This window comes from Syngnathoides biaculeatus, chromosome 7 (genome assembly GCF_019802595.1).
Source record: "Syngnathoides biaculeatus isolate LvHL_M chromosome 7, ASM1980259v1, whole genome shotgun sequence".
In the NCBI taxonomy this organism is placed as follows: domain Eukaryota; kingdom Metazoa; phylum Chordata; class Actinopteri; order Syngnathiformes; family Syngnathidae; genus Syngnathoides; species Syngnathoides biaculeatus.
The window spans coordinates 23262985-23281329 of NC_084646.1; the positions used below are offsets into that span (position 1 = coordinate 23262985).

The window sequence follows — 18345 nt, forward strand, 5'->3', positions numbered from 1 at the left end:
ACCTCGGCCTCCTTCATACATGGATATAAAATGGCTATGTATGCAATGCAAGTGCAGTATGGATGCTCACGGGACGCACATTTGACTCATCCGTCAAATGACGACAAACGTCAAAATTGTTCAACAAAACAGAAACACCACAAAATGGGCATCATCGGATGAAGTCAGTGGTGAAAAGAAGATGCTTTAGAGCTTCTCTGTATGACATTTTTACTCTTGTCGCACAAAATCCTCAAAATTGTCAAAAACTGCCTTCACGCAAGAGCATATTTACCTCACATTTGTAAAACTTGGCATCCTGTTTTGTATGCATGCACATCACTTGATGTAGGTATACATTTGGTTCACAGTAGAAGTCGCATTTGTTTTTGTAATACGAAAAACTGCATTAGAAGCCCTGCACTGTGAATGTAACTTAATTAAACTCATCGGTAGTTTTGAAAGGTTGAGGTTGACCAGCAAGACAGAAAAGATGTTGGTTGACCACTGCCTTACAAGCATAGCCTTATTGTGATAACTCAAATTGGCTTTTAAATGTCCAAACTTGTTGTGACAATACTGGATAAAATATGGAACATAATCTCCCAAGACAAAACTAGAAGCTTCCACATATTACGGACAGATGCAAAATGGTTCTTTAAATAATCAGTGTGTGGAGAGAATGCACAGACTGCTTCCTGGCTGACGCTTTTTTTTTTTTTTTTTTTAGCATTATGTGAATATGTGGAGAGCTTTTAAGGGTCTGATTCAAGCGAATATAGTGTGAGAGTTGGAAAACAATCACAGAGAGCAACAAAGCACGTAGACACAAGCAGAGTTCACTTTGACCTGAAACACATTCTCTCCTTCCACTCGTGTGTGTGCATGCGCGGGTTTGTTGGTGAGTTGTGCAAGCATGCAGTCTATGAAGCTAAACGTGTTGTGCCAGGTTTGATCCAATTAACAAAGTGAGTGTAATATCTTATTTTTTTGTGAATATTATCACATTAGTTTATTCATGTTCATCTGTATCCATCGCTAGTCAAGTTATACACTGCCAGCAACTTTACTTTATAAAGGCAGTCCCTTGGTAAGATCCAGAACATAATTACAAACATGGCCAAAAATTAGGAAAAACATTATGATCGTAACTAATTATCCTGTGATATGTTCAACACTTAACAACAAGAGCTCATCAAACATGCAGCAATTTTCTAGTAAATATAAACACAAAGCACTCCACAAAGTCAAATAAAAAGAAAATGATAATCTTTGAATACTTATTCTTTCTTTAAATTTGTATATGTCCAAATACAAATACTACCCCACAAAAGTTCAAAGAACAAAAACATTTGGGCTATCTGTACAGTACTTTAGCTAACTAATTAGGCAGGAAAATACTGGGGCACGAATTACCTGCACCCTCTGTTGGTTGCGGCCAAGTCTGGAAATGAAATGACTCAAGTGCATCAAGACACACAGATCAGTCAAATTCCACATGGCAATCACTGCTAAAACTGGATTTATCATTCCCAACCCTAGTTCTAACTGCCAATCACAATTTTGGATTTACAAACATGTATTTATACTTCATGTTAACACTCACTTGAGCGCGCACACACACACACGTGTGGTGGGTTTTTTGCATGTGTAAGATCAGAGGAATGTAAGGCCCTCCCTGTTTGTTACCTAAGGCAACTTAAAATGGTGTAAAAACACAAGCGAACATCCTCAGTTTCCACTCACACAAACTTTGATTCTGCATCTAATGTTCCTTTTCTTCCGCCAGGCCCACTAAAAAAAGTGTACAGTCACTGAATCCATCTTTAGAAAACCTATCATGACCTCATGTCACCACCAAACGTAATGCCATGTGAAGGACTGGCATGTCATGTTTACAAAAATATAAAATAAATCAAACTTGTTTTTCCCATTCATTTTAATCCAGCACTAAATTGGTAAAGTTAGTTTTAGTGTGGTGTGCACTCAGGGCCACAAGTGCCTTCTCTGCTGACCTAAACACTATCAAAACCACTGACCTACAATTACAGTAATTTCTCAAAAATAATCCGCAATTTTTTCCCAAAATATTTTTAAAAAGTTAAGAGAGCGGATTATATTTATGTATGGTTGAAAAATAAAAAATACTATCACATTGTATAGTTGTATACAGGTACGAGAGTGGTAAAAAAAAAAAAAGTACACATATACATTTCGATATGATATTCGATGTCTTATGTTACACATTTATATATATTACGGAAATGTGCACCACCAACCTTAGCTCGCTCACCTCCTCGGGGGAGCTTCGCATTTTACGATCGTTAGTGAAGCATTATTGTTGCTTATGCACCAAAGATCAGTAACGACTGCCCATGAGTTGGTTTTAACTTAAACTAAGACTAAAAATGTCGACTACAACGACTAGTTGTGCAGCCGCTTTTGAAAGAAATGTGTCATTGCTGACACGAGGAACCCGAAAGCAGCGCAGCAGTCCAAAACAATGACAGCCCAATGGCTTCAGGTCGTTATCAAAACAATGTGAGCTCAAACTACGGAGTGCAAGCGTAATGAGAACATTTAAAAAAAAAAAAAAACGGGAGCGGACACAGTTGAAATGGTTGCTTTTTTTTAATGTGCCCATTACGCTCGTTTCTACGTAGTTTGAGCTGATGTGGTTTTGATAGCCACTTGGCGCTGTAGGAAAGCTGCTACAGATTGTAGCCGGATGCAGGTGGAGAGGCTGCGCTACCAAACTCTTGGGATTCAAAAGATGCTTCCTCACAAACGCTATGGATGGCACAGAGGATGACATGCGGTGGGAGCAAGATGGGACGTTCATGATGTAATGCAAGAGGCACCTGAACTGTACCAAGTCATCAATGATGAGTTTGACAGTGATGCACCGAAGGCAGCTACGATGGATCTTTTTTGGATTGGAGATGAGTCAGATCCTTCTTTTGAAGGCTTCGCCAAACATGTGTAATAAAATGGATAAACTGCACTATGCACAAAGGTTTTCTCCAAATATTTAATGCAAAAAAATGTGCAAGTTAAACAGTGTTAAATAGTTTAGTTATTTAAGACTGTAATATGTGTTATCAACAGTATTAATAAAATGTTATGTGAGCATTTATTTTAGTGGGCTGAGGGATTCTGTTCTAACAATTACAGGGACCATGACAAGCGTGTCCTGTGGCCTGTCCCAAGTTATATATTACCGCTACATCGGCACATGCACAAGTATGATTATTGATTGTTGTTGACAGATTTTGAAAAACAATACAAGTACAAACTTAACAAACTTTAAATACAGTTAATTCCTAATATTTGGGGCATATGGATAGCAGCAAATTGGTGGTGGTTAGGGTCATTGTACATTGTAGAAGGGTTTTCCTGATTTTTTTAGGCCAACTTTGGGGGTGCGCATTATACTTCAGGACGCATTATACTCGAGAAATTATGATACATTGTGATTAAATTAATATTTAATTCTTCTTGATATGTATTGCAATATCCATTCATATGCCCATTTTCCGATCCCCTAATCCTCACGAGGGTCGCAGGAGTGTTGGAGCCTATCCCAGCTGTCATCGGGCAGGAGCCAGCGTACACCCTGAATTGGTTGCCAGCTAATCGCAGGGCACATGGAAACAGAAAACAGTCGCACTCACAATCACACCTTAGAACAGATTAGGATATTTACATGTAAAAAGCGCTTCTACCTCTGAAAATTACATGTTACGAAACGACTTCTAGAACGAATTAATTTCGTAAGTTGAGGTAGCACTGCAATGCATGTTTTTGGGATGAGGGAGGAAACTGGAGTGCCCAGAGAAAACCCCTGCAGGCACGTGGAGAACAAGCAAACTCCACACAGGCGAGGCTGAGCCTCAAGCCACAGAACTGTGAGGCCAACGCTCTAAACAGTTGCCTCTCAATGGCGTCTTTATTGCAATGTATATAATATAATAACAAAACGTATAATAAGTTATTTCAGAGTCTTTTGTCTTATTTTTATAGTGTGCAGTCTTGGTTGCCAAGATTCCAATCATGTACAGGACTGTATTAAGTAGATTTTTTTTCCCCAAGCAGATTTCAGATTCTGTGTTATGTAAATGATATTTGCCTAAACACTTAAGGATGCAGAGTACTGCCGTCTCACACTCACACTTTGTGGAAATCTAACCAATCAGATTTTATCTTCACCATTGCCACAAGCAGAGTCAGGTTGCCATTTTTCCCATCCTCTGATTGGTTCAGCTAAATAGTCTTCTGATTGGTTAGGCTGAATACGTGTATGAGATTATTATTGAGGATGACGACCTTGGACATGATTCAAAAATTAATTTTTCTAGTGCTCGTCTTTGTGGTACTAGGGCAACCAATGTAAAACCCTAATTCCAATGAAATTGGGATGTGGTGTTAAACATACACGTAATTCCTGGGCTACAGAGTGCACCTGGTTGAGTACATTTGTAAAGGAAATACCATTTGGTACATACATACGCCGCAGCTGTGTAAAAGCGGCAAGTGCCCACATTGAAAGACGAGATATTTACAAAGAAAGACGGTACACAGAAAGAGTTTAACACTAGCGAGGCGCTAACCACTAGCGCCGCACTAGTCCTAACAGGGCCATAAATAAAATAAAACTTACCGGTAAACATCACTGAGACACGACAGTAACATGCTAGCACAGCGATAACGCCAGCACAGCACACCAGGGTTGGGAAAAGTCACTTCCTCTGCACATATATTCTACCGCTCAAGTGCCCCTTGCGGCTGTTACAAAAAATGCACAAATGAGCCGCATCACCGCATAAACCACAGGGTTGAAACAGTGTGAAAAAAGTCGCGACTTGTAGGCCAGGAATTATGGTAAACAAAAACATAATACTTCTTCTTTTCCTTTCGGCTTGTCCCGTTTGGGGTTGCCACAGCGTATCATCTTTATCCATCTTAGCCTATCTTCTGCATTTTCCTCTCTAACCCCAACTGCCCTCATGTCTTCCCTCACCACATCCATAAACCCTTTAGATGAACGCTCATATTTGTTTGGCACAGTTTGCACCTGATGCCTAAATAAAAACAGAATACAATAATTTGCAAATCATGTTCAACCTAGATTTAATTGAATACACTACAAAAAGAAGACACAGTAATCGTTCTCTACTTCGCAGATCACCTATCGCGGACTCAGTACATCGCATCCCCTCCCCCCCCAAAAAAAGCTAGATCGACTTACATTAGGTACTATATTTACGTGAGGGGGATTGATGCAACGAGGATTGATACAAGGCATGTCCCCAGCGCAACATGTGGAACAATAAAGCAAAAAAGAATAATTTGATTGGTTCCTGACGCAACATCGACCAATGAGAGTACTAGTGGCAACTTCCATTGTCCCACCCATTTCCTTCTTGTCAACGTCTCGTCCACACGGTTGACCAGCTGCATATGTACTGTATTTAGTCTTGTGTTTATGATAACTTTGTTTTATTTTTAACCGATCGTATTTTTTGATTATGTAGTTGCAATACTGTACCACCTCAGCATTGTAGCCCAGCGAAGGCTTCCTACATGGCGCCCGATAGGTGGTAACGCCACAGGTACTTCTTTTTGGGACACATCGGGAGGAATCAACCACTTTGTGCAGCAAATGGCACTGGCACTGCAGGGACCTACTGGGATGTCCTCCAGGGCTCTGGACAGGGCACTTTTCAACTTGTTGGACCCTGCGTTGTGTTTCTCACACTCAAGGACGAGGCATTTTGACCAGAAAAGGCTAGTTTGAACAATTTAAAAAAATATACAGCCTCAGAAACGTCCCTCTGTATGGTGCTGCTCGTCAGTAGTGGAGAGTTTCTTAGATGGCGGGCGCAAATTTTTAACATGGATGAAAAAAGCCTTTTTCAAAGAGGACATGTACGCCTGCTTATTCAAGGACCGTGTTTACGATCATCACGTTGCAATGCTGCAAGTGAGTGAACTTAAAGCCTCTAATGAGCCTCTCGTTCGCTGTGTATGTGTACGTGCGTGCGTGTCTGCATATGTCTCCCCTGCATTTCCGACCAGTCAGGCGACTGTTGGAGGAAAGACTAACAAAGGTTTGATTATTACAGATTTAACTAAATAGGTGTACTGTTGTAATCGTAGTCTCAAATATGTAAAATATAAATACTGTTTACATATTTCAATCATTCTGGTACCCAAATACACATACATGAAAATTCCCTGGTTGTGGGGTGGGGGTTTCTACTTCGTGGTTTTTCACATTTCGCGGGGGGTTCTGGTCCCCATTAACCGTGAAAAACAAGGGAGTACTGTACTGTATTTCATGTTCAAATTGATAATCTTTATTTTTAGCATAAAATCATCACTTCAAATGTTATGGCTCCAACATGTTCCCAAAAAGTTGGGACAGGTGGCAAAAATAAGACAGAGAAAGTTGAGGAATGCTCATTAAAAAAATGTTTCGAACTTCCCACGGGTGAACAGGCTTATTAGGAACAGGTGGGTACCATGGTTGCGTCTAAAAGGACCTTCTCTGAATTTCTCAGTCATTCACAAGATAAGATGGGGCAAAGTTCACTCTGTGAACAAGTGCGTGACAAAAGAGTCGACCAGTGTAAAGACAATGTTTCTCAATTAGAATTGGAAGGAATTTAGGGATTTTGTCGTCTATGCTCCATAATATCGTAAAAATATTAAGAAAATCTGGAGACATCACTGAATTTAAGTGGAAAAGCCGAAAACCAGCACTGAATGCCCAGGACCTTCGATCTCTCAGGCGGCACTGCATCAAAAATTGACATCAATGAGTAAAGGATATCACCACATGGGCTACGGAAGACTTCAGAAAACCTGTGTCAGGAAATACAGTTCAGGGTTACACCCATAAGTGCAACATAGAACTACTATGCAAAATAAAACCCATTTATCAACAGCACCCAGAAACAACGTCAGTTTCTCTAGACCCAAGCTCATCTAAGATGGACAGTTTCAAAGTGCAAAAGTGTTTTGTCGTACGATGAGACCCATTTCAAATTGTTTTTGAACATTGTAGATGTCGTGTCCTCCGGGCCGAAGAGGAAAAGAACCATCTGTACTGCTATGAACATAACGTTCAAAAGCAACCATCTGTGATGTTGTGGGGCTGTGTTAGTGGCAATGGCATGGGTAACATACCCATCTGTGAAGGCAACATTAATGCGGAAAAGTGCAATCAGGTTTAGGAGAAACATGGGCTGCCATCCAACCAATGTCTTTTTCATGGACACCCTGCTTATTTTACCAAGACAATGCCAAACAACATTCTGCACGTGTTACAACACCGTGGCTTCGTAGTAAAAGAGTGCGGGTACTAGATTGGCCTGGTAGCAGTCCAGACCATTTCCCATTTAAAATGTGTAGCGCATTATTAAGCATAAAATACGACCCTGGACAGTTGAACGGTTGAAGCTGTACATCAAGCAAGAATGGGAAAGAATTCCACCTACAAAGCTTCAACAATTAATGTCCGCAGTTCCTAAACATTTATTGAATTTTGTGAAAAGAAAAGGTGATGTAACACAGTGGTAAATATGATCCTGTCACAGCTTTTTGGGAACACGTTGCAACCATAAAATTCCACGTTAATGATTATGTGCAAAAATCAAAATCAGTTTGAACATAAAATATCTTTGTTTTTCTAGTGTATTCAATTAAACATAGGTTGAACATGACTGTATGATGTGTAATCATTGTATTCGGTTTTTGCTCACATTTAACACAGCATACCAAGTTTATTACAACTGGGGTTGTCTTACTGTACGACAACCTGGAAAATGGTTTTTGGGGCACTTTCAGAGCAGGCTGTATGAGCTAGCTTACACAGATGGCCAGGAAGAAAGAATGAAGGTGTCTGTGTTTGTCACCATCTCTGGTGAGTATGATGTATTTTATTTCAAATTTTTATGTTTTGGTCATGTTATTAAATAAACATTGATTGTGAACTGCTATACTATCGTGTATACACTACAAGCTCTAAAGAGGTTTGGTGTTGTTTGAAAGTGATGTATTGGAAGATAAAGCTAACTTTCTTCCATTAGTAATTTATTTTATTCATCCTCAAATATGCTGAATGCATATTTAGTGCCATCCATACATAGAGGATTTTTGTTTTATTCTGCGATGTGATGGTGTTATTAAAAAGTGGATTAGATCACTGAAGGCACAGGTCCAAAACTCACCGCACACCACTGGTTTCAAGAGACCGAGGTGAACACACAGCACTTCAGAATGACATATAGATATATGTTGGTGTAATATAATGAACAGTTATGAACATGTATTCAGAATAAATATATCCTTGTGTAACACTCTCTCCCTTGCAGACACCATCTACTGCAGCAGGGGCAGACAGCCCCCTAGATCATGTTCTAAAAGTGGCTCCACATTTGACTACAATGGTGTCTATCACATGATGCACATAAAACCTCCTACCCCGACCTATCAGAGGTAAAGGAGACATGAACACACATGCACAAAAATTGCTTGACGTACCATAGATAGGGCTGTGTTATCAGTCGCCATTGCCCACCCACCCCCGTTCCTTTCCTGCAATCCCTCAGTGGTCATGGCTATTTGTGTTTGAAACCAAGCCCTACTCGACACGTAAACTGTATACATGTTAACAATGCAAGAGCTCCACGGGTACACAACGTCACTTCCGGGATTGTTTTCCTAGGCTGAACGTTCTGGAAGGAGAGCAAGGAGCCAACGTAAATGCAGGCTGTGACAGTTCAAGTTCAAGTATAAACACGGTCGCGGTCGTTCCGCTTTGAATACTAGCCTCTCCGTCAGACACAGAGGCGGACGGGAAAAAGAACAACAAGCTATAATCGCTCTCAAAAAATAAGCATTCCCTCTGCGTGTCTTACAATAGACACCATTCTCTGTGTTTATGGTAGGAGAGGAAAGACTGACTGACCGACTGGCCAGCCGGACTTCTGGCAGGGTGACAGACAGCAGTGCGGGGCAAAGCCATCTTTTTTTTTTTTTTTTTGCCATAGGCAGAAAAGAAAATACCAACAAATATTTGATACTGTTTCTCTTAGTCTGTGCACCTTCTTCTACCCGCTGTGAATTTCTTCCGTAATGCCTACCTTGGACTGCGCACTTCCCTGACTCAACATTAACGCCCCAGTCATTTCGGACTTCAAGATCACCAGCCTATAATTATGAATCACTTCCTCTGACACATACGCTCCAGTCAATGAATGCTAATCAAAGGTCATTGCTTGTCCACTGTTCCTTGGCTGTGGATATAAGGAATAAGCCCACGACTGCCAAATGAAGCTGAAATCAAACAAATCAATTGCTTCCGTTCCTCTCCATGAGAAATTACTGACGTGTCTCATTAGACTCCTTTGGCAACCAATAACACAAATGAGGACGGTCAATATTGTGATTTTTTTTTTCCTCTCATACAGTTTCCCAAACTTTGGGCTGGGATACAACACATGCACAGGTTGACTTGTTCTGTTTGCCAATTGTCAAAAAAAAAAAAAAATACAGTTGCTCATCAAGCAGGCATTTAATTCTGGGACTTTTGGATTCAACGTCTTTGTAATCAGGCTTTTGCTGTATATGATGTCCATCCATGCAATTTTTGTGTTGCTTATTCTAACTAGGGTCCTGTGGATGTGGGCGATTATTTCAGCTGATTCTAGGGAAGAGGTGGTCGCCAGCCAATCACAGCGCACATGATTTTGGAATGTGGGAGGAAACTAGAGTATTTGGCGAAAACCCACACAGGGTCCTCAGAACTGTGAGGCAATTGTGCTACCCAGTCATCCCCCGTGCTCCCAGTATATGATTACAATATTTTAGAAAATTCTGCGACCAGGACGAAACATATCTTTAATACAGGTCTTTTGCTGAAAATGTTCAAGATAACCTATTGTAGTTCATCTAAATCTAAGTCTTCAATTGAAGCACTATGTATTGTTTATTGTGTTACAAAATCAACTACCATTGGAGAGAATGGTGGATTTATGTTTTCAAATGCACTTACTTCTCTGGCAGTGGTTCTGGGACCAGCATCGTCCCCTGAAGTGCCCATTGATGGTGTTCTGCTGGCAGACTGTCTGACCTTGGGCTGTACCGGGACACACGTCTCCACACTCCCTTTCATTCTTGTTCTCCACGATGTAATTGTCTTCCACCGAGTCCAGAATCTTGGACCAGTCCAGAGTGGCCAGGTAGCAGAGGTCTGGGTTCTTCTCAATCCTCACAGCGCCCCTTGTGATGTTCATGAGGCTGTGAAGGCCCACCTCCTTCAGTTGCAGCATTTCATAAATCACAAGGGCATAGTTGAAGAAGAGGTTGTTGCCACGGATCACAGTAAGGTTAGGAAATAGATCAGTGAGGGAATCGAGGCCGTAGACCCGGAAGAGCAGCATATAGTCAGTTACAACTTGCAGCTTTGGGTAGCTGAGGCCCCGAAAGTCCTCAGTCTTGGTCTTAAACATGAGCAGGATCTTCAGGTGGCCCTCAATGATGGTGCAGTTCTCCAGTGACTGGAGATTGGTCACATTGTTGCGGATGTCTTTACTCTGACAAACTGCAAGAAAAGAGGTGACATGTTATGGCTTTCACATTTGCTTTATCCAAGAACTGTTTCAATATTGTTTTATTACCATCTGCTCTTTTAGATTAGGATGCTCAAAATGGACCTTTTTAGTTCCCTTCATCTAGCCAAAGTCAAAAATCATAATTTATTATCATATATAGAGTGTGCCCTTTCGTATTCGTGGTTCATTGTTCCTGGCCCCGCATATTTGTGGATTTTGCTCCCAATCCACCCCCCCCCATAATGTAGTGTATTTTCTCGACTTTAGGGTTCACTTAGAAGTCTTAAAATCAAATCAATTGAACTAACTTTACCCTGATATGAAGGTATAAAACCCCAACGGATGTTAAATTAAGTAAAGCAGTGTCCTGAAGCATTTTCCCTCACTACCAGTTCTCATTCTGTGAGCATTTCTTTGGCGTAGTTTTTCTCCTAAGAGGGAAATACTGTATGGCACGGCTCTGATCTGAATGATACAGACATGTGGGGGTGAACAGAAGCATAGCCCAGAAGCTAAATGCTTATCCACACTTATTCATACGCTCTTTCAGCTGTCGTGTACTCACACGGACAAATACACATATGTTTCAGCAATTGCATGAGTACACAAACACTCGCACTTCGAGGAGCAACAATTTTTTTAGTGAGGAGTTAAGAAGATGTATGGAAGTGAGCAGTATGCAACTACACATTCCCACAATTCATTCAATATCTGAAGGAAAAATGAAAGAAAATAATTGTACAATGCCAAGCAATGAAACTATACATTACATGGAACAATTAAGAGTCTCAAGATATGACCTAAGATATTACTGTATACTTGGTGTCTTCACTGGGCACCAGCACGAGCCAATAGATTATTTGATACCAGGCCAACAATAAACAAAGGAAAAAAATGTATTTGGTATTTTATACCCATAAAGTAAAGTTGTTTTAAAAAAAAAAAATGGTGCAATGGGAGAAACAAGACCGCTGAGAAAAGACGGCACGTAATGTTGCGATCAGACAAGAAAAACTTGTTCTTTCGTGATTGCACTGGGCGGCATGCAGCGCGTTGGCCTCACAGTTCTGAGGACCATGGTTCAAATCCCTGCCCTGCCTGTGTGGAGTTCGCATGTTCGCCCCGTGCCTGCATGGGTTTCCACTTCAGTTTTCTCCTATACCCTAAAAACAATTAACAATTAATTGGACACGCTAAATTTCCCTCAAGTGTGATTGTGAAAGTGACTGTTGTCTGTCTCCATGTGCCCTGTGATTGGCTGGGATGGGCTCCAGCCCTCCCACAGCCCTTGTGAGGATAAGTGGCTAACAAAATGGATGGCTGGATGATTGCACTGTCAGTTTACTGCAAAAAAATCTTGTATTACAATAGCGCCATATCCTGTTTTTTACGATCAGTAAGGCTTGGTTTAAGTATGTTGACATACTTTTAATACGATACAGTTTGCAAGCAGGCAGAAAAATGTTATAGAGCCTAGCAAGCTAGTGTTTGGGCTCGTGGTTGTGTAGAAGTCCTGCCGTTCTGTTGAAAACATGATTTGACCATATCAGAGAATTACAACATTCTTGGATCCAGTGCACATACTTTACAATTGAAAAATCTCATGGCACTTCAACAAACAAAAATGTCACGAACAATAGATATATTAATTGCTGTATGTACTCACTGTCATACAATAAAATCACTTTGCCTTAATGGCATAAATAAATGGACAAAGATACATTATTTATTGTAAATATTTTTTGAAAAATTAAGTACACAAGTATATACTGTATATGAACAGGTCATTTAAATGGACTTATTGCTCCATCTTGTGATTGGATTGGTGGTCGGTTATCGTTTTTATAAACTCACTGATCGGTGATTGTCCCCAAAAATCCTCTTAATGTAAAGCTTACATTAAACACAATAACATTATCCTGTAAGTAAGATTTTTAATTTGAAAATCCCCATCTTCTTCTTTTCTTTTCAGCTTATCTCGTTAGGGGTCATCACATCATGTTATCTTTTTCAATCAGCCTGTCTCGTGCATCTTCCTCTCTAACACCAACTGCCCTCATGTCTTCCCTCACAACATCAATCAACCTTTTCTTTGGTCCTCCTCTCACTCTTTAGCCTGGCAGCTCCATCCTCAGCACCTTTCTACCAATATAGTCACTCTCTCGCCTCTGGACATGTTCAAGCCAACGAAGTCTGCTCTCTCGAACCTTGTCTCCAAAACATCCAACTTTGGCTGTTCCTCTAATTACCTCAATTCTTATCCTATCCAACCTGCTCACTCTGAGTGAGAACCTCAACATAATTTCTCCCACCTCCAGTTCTGCTTCCTGGATCAAAATAGTGAATTGTCAAGGACAGGTACACTTCTGTTGTTCTGCTTTGCTGCAAAGAACCCGACAGCTTTGATTTCCCCTCCCTATTTACTTCTGGTGTATTTTTATTGTTTGTTTGTTTTTTTTAACTGCAGTCAGGCATGTCAAGGCAGCCGCAACAAGGATTGTTGATTGTTTATAGTGTCTTACCAAGACACACTGCATCTCCGCCAAACTGCTGAGAGGCTAACCTTAGCTCGTTCACTGCCAAGCCTCCACGTTAATGCAGATATTTGAATTCAAGAGCTGTCAATGACAGTGATTAAAATTAAAGCTTCCTATATAAATACAGAGGGGGGCTGAAAATTTGCACGCAGAGGTAATCTCCAAAAATGGAGGCCCTGCAAAAAAAAAAAAAAAAAAAAAAAGTCTGGGAACCACTGACTTATACATTCACCCAAGGAGGCTGGCTGACTAAGTTGTGGCCACGACAACAAATGAAGCACTTTTCATGATGTAGCAGTGCTTGCATTTTAAATGTACAAAAAAAAAAAAAATGAAAATAAATCACCAGCGGTCAGGCTTATTTAATGGTAGAAGCTAAGATCGTGGTCAGGAGCTTAATTGTGTAGCTCTAGTTTGAAACAACTATTTCTATTCCCCCCCCCCAAAAAAAAAAAAAAAAAACAAAACACCGTATAGAGTATTTTTTCTGATTGTAAAAGGAATGTGGAACTAACATCTTATCAAACAATTAAATGATTGGTAATTTTCCCTATAACTGTTTAAGGAAACTGTTATCTGACTTGAAAATTACACTGCTTGCTTTTTCTACCACAAAGTTTATTCTTGGAAATCAATCATGAAACACATAAAAACATCCAACTGCTAGAGAAAGCAAAGTTGTGGCTCACATTATTCATCCCGAGGAAGCTACCCATTAACTTCCTAATCTGTTAATGGTTAGTGAAACACACGTCAACAGTCCAAGTACAAACCTTGACCAGCGGCATATAAATGGAATGGTTTAAGAAACTTCTAAATGGATTGCAGCCAGTAAAGCCTGTAATCACTTGACTGTCAAATTAAACCATGATGTTTACAACAACAGCATGCTGGCATTTGTAGCAAGTCATTTCAAACTTACATATTGTCAGACTGCAGTCGAACTTAACTATGTATTACTCAAAATATAACAATATAGCAGTACAGTAGGGAAACTGTTTAGTACCTATGGCTCACAGTTCTGAAGATCCAGATTTGTCTGTGTGGAATCTGGATGCTTTCCCCATGCCTGCCTGGGTTTTCTCCAGGTCCTCAGTTTCCTTCCCCATCCCAAAAATAAGCATGGTAGAATAATAGAAGAGTTTATTGCGTGTAGATATTGATGTGTGAACATGCGATTGGCTGCCAATCACTTCAGGGTGTACGCCGCATGTACCAACACAGTTAGCTCGGATAGGCTCCAGCATACCCACAACCCAAATTAGAATAAGGGGTGTAGAAAACCAATGTTTAAAGTAATATATCACGTAAAAGTGAAATGATTCAAAGTAATGTGTAAGTCACAACACCCCCGTAGCTGATGCCTATTTTTTTCCCCCCATTCTGCCATCAACACCGCAATGCAACATGATGAGACGTCTCCACTAGCGATTGCTAGGAGGGTTTGACGATCGTTGGCCGGGACGGTTCTGGCGCACTGAGCCCATCGTCGAGAGAACCTCCTCCTGCCTACATTGGTGGAACACGAATTCAGGAAACAGTACAGCACCGTTACTGCGCTCTATCAAATAACATCAGCTATCATCAACGGCTTCAACTGCACGAAACCAAGCAAAAGAACGGTTCTGTTGGCCCATGACCTATCCAAGGCGTTCAAAACGTTGTCAACATCGCCCAACTCAACAACGACCTTCTCGGCACCATGCTACCAAACCATATCAAGCGATGGTTGTCATCATACCTACGCGAACGGTCGTCTTTCGTGGCTCCCGGTGGGTACAAATGAGCGTCCTTCAGGGTGGTATTTTATCCCCACTCCTGTTCAATCTATACATGTCAAAAATCCCCACACCGCCCGCCAATGTCACTCTCACGTCGTATGTCGATGACATCTCCATCTCCGCCTCCGACAGCAACATCAATGCCGAGTGTGAGTGTATGCAAAACTACCTAGACACCGTACATCAATTCCTGGTCGAACATGAACTCAGTCTCTCAGTCGAAAAAAGTATGGCTAGTCTGTTTACCACGTTCTCGGGTGAATTTCGGACAAACCTACCAATCAAAATGAATAACCTGCCGATCCCAACTGTCAACCGCCCAAAAATCCTGGGCGTTGTACTGGACATCATGCTCATCTTCAGTCCTCATGCTGTGTACACAGCTAAGCATGTCAACCAACGAACCAACGAACCAATGTAGTCAAAGCCATCTTCAGCTCAAACTGGGGCCTGAGTGCCGAGATGCTCATTGTGACATACAAAGTCTTCAACTACGTGCTCCAGTGTGGTCTCCCTCGCTCAAGCCATCGCACTGGAAGAAGCTCCAGACTTGGCAGAATGCCCCCCTCCGAGTCACCACCGGCTGCCTGGCCATGGCTAACGAGGACCACCTGCATTGTGAGACCAAAATCCTACCGGTGAAGCAACACAACGAACTACACGCCCGGCAGTATCTAACTATGCTACCAACTACCCGCGCACCCATGCCATCAGGTGTCAAACCAACCACTTCAACCGCGCCTACTTCGTCATGACGTCCGCCCACGACATCAACGAAGACATCCCCACCAACAAAGTGTTCGACGAACAAACCTACCGAGACGGGGTACATAGCTCTCTATCAAGCGACGGTTGAAGACGCGGTGGCCGGCTACAAACCGGTCGTCCGCCTTGGTGGGTACCCAACCCCCGAGGTGGACAAAACCGAAACCGATCTTCCGCGGGCTACAAGATCCAAACTGTTGCAACTCTGCTCCGGATGAAGCCGAATGCTCAATGACTATATGCTTCGTATCAACAATACTATTGTGAACCTCTGCCCGAAATGCAGACAGGGCCCTCACGATACACAGCACATCTTCAACTGTGCAATGGGTCCCACTACACTGAACGTAATGGACCTGTAGAAACGCCCCAAGGAAGTGGCTGCATTCCTGGAACTAGAAGTCGACTGATCGATGAGATTGCCTGGCTACAACAACATGAGACGTCTCTAGTTTGAGAATGCAGAGAGCTAAAATTCTGGACCACCAACACAGGTAAGCACCAATTTATGTTGAACGAAGTACCTTGCATCACCACATGAACCCATCTTGCACAACATAATTAACATACATTTTTGGTCATTACCTGAGTTTACTTCTTTACTGTCCCTTCTTTGGTGATGCGATGGCAGACTGGCAGATGAGGCATGCACATTTAAAAAATGTCATCATGAATAAATACTCCTTCCATTCCAAATGAAAGTGGTCAGTTTTTACTTGGTCCAGTTCCTACACTCATTTTTATACCCTTCAGTTTAGCCTACTAAATTGGAGGCCAACAAGCTAGCTTGCTAGAACTTGCCCTGATGTGCACAATCATGTGCAGTGAGACATCAGAAAAGACCAGATTGATCAGACCAACTGTCAGTCAAGTGAAAAATGCCATGGAATACACACACACTACCATTGAGATTGACCAGTGGATCACCATCGATGTACAGTATTGGGTACACCTAAACCAAGGCCGACATCTATTTTATTTTTATTTTTTTTTTTTTTTGGATCACGCAATCAGTATCAATTAATACTAACTTCGCGATCGACGCATTGAGCAACCCTGATCTAGAACAGGGAAACATTAAATATGGATGCTGCCTGGGGCTGTCGTGCTCTACCCTGTGAGGGAAAGACAGGGCAAGGATAGAAGAAGAAGCAAGCAGGATGATAAGGGTCGTGAGCCCAGCCGTTCAACTAAAATGGGGTTGGATTGACTTTGGTGAATTGTAGAAGTCTATATAACCAAAGCATACATGAGGGGATACACAAGCAATTTACGTATTCAGAAGATATTTGTTGATATTTGTGAGTGGCCTCATACCCTGTGAAAGAGTCCCAGGGTTACGTGCCAACAAACACATGGAAGTGAATTGACACCGTTTTACATACACAAAGACTATAAGCGACAATAATACAATAACTTAGGGCATTATTTTTTTTACGTGAGTCAAATTTACCTTGACGTTGTTGATAGACAATTATACTTGCCATCAATGAAAGGGATAAACAGGTTAGGTTTAAACCAATCAGCATATGAAAACTACATAAAAAAAATAGTTGGCACTATGATTTGCCAAGAGGAGAGGTGACCCAAAAGATCCAGCAGATGGCGCTGCAGTGAATGGGGCAGTTAGTGCCCACTCTGTAATTTGAATTACTGGCTCTGACAGGACTGGAGTGAAATCAATCAACCTAGTATGTCAACTTTATATTAAAATTGATTAGTATGTCACTGTTAACGCCATTTCTTTTCTTGTCCCAGTGTGCGATTCCTAAATTCCTTTGCTTCCTTTCTAGCATCGTTCCGACGCCTTTTCCAGAAATTCATTTGTTAATGTTTCTGATTTGCTAATACTTCTTAGGGCGTGTATTTTTGGGGGAATGCTAGTTGTCAAAATATTGCTATCTATTCCACCCTAGCTTTGTTTATACTAACAAGAAGAAGTTTGAAGACGATTATAAAAACAGTACTGTTGTGGAGAATTAATTTTTTACTTGACACAGGAGTGTGGAAAACACTCATGTACATGTGACCTCAACTATAGCCCACGTGCTTCTCTCATTGCTTGTTTTGGAAGAGGGGGACACATAAGAGGCAATGAGTATAAATAGACATTGAGTGGTGGGGGAGAAGGGTGGCAGGCAAAAGAGGATAAGAGGAGGTAAAAAGAGGAGTGGCACCGCAGAGCCAGAGAAGTGATAGGAGTGAGTGGGTTGAAAGTGTAACTTCACCCCGGACCAGAACGCAGAATGACGTAAGGGACCTACAGGACGGTTGGTGATCACATGCATGAATAGAGAGCCACTGTGGATCACTGTTACATGACCGCCAATGTGCGCACACACAAACAGCCTCATAGGGGGCACTAGGATGGGGGATTGCCTCCTGACAACAAGACAGAAATGGCAGAAATGAATTGCATTTCAAATGTAAAACAGTCATAAGCACTTATTGTTTTAATGGCCGGGGTACAGAACAGGGTGCTACATCAAACAGGGGCCACTAGGATACGGGGATTGCCTGGTGACAATTGACCCCTCCGTACAGGGCACTTAACCACGCCTCCTGAAGTGACGTCACGCCACGTGCGCTGACGTAAGACAAACAGTAAAAATGGCAAATACAATACATTCTGAACTGAGACAGACTCCATGCTTCTGATTTCAT

General features: G+C 41.5%; 1 protein-coding gene across 1 annotated transcript in view; it reads right to left on the minus strand.

The window, feature by feature from the left end:
- insrb (insulin receptor b) overlaps positions 1-18345 on the minus strand; it is a 116211-nt gene that overhangs the window by 56135 nt on the left and 41731 nt on the right. Inside the window, exon 2 of the mRNA XM_061826283.1 lies at positions 10040-10588. Within this exon, the coding sequence (XP_061682267.1) occupies positions 10040-10588 (549 nt within the window). The remainder of the gene's footprint in view (positions 1-10039; positions 10589-18345) is intronic.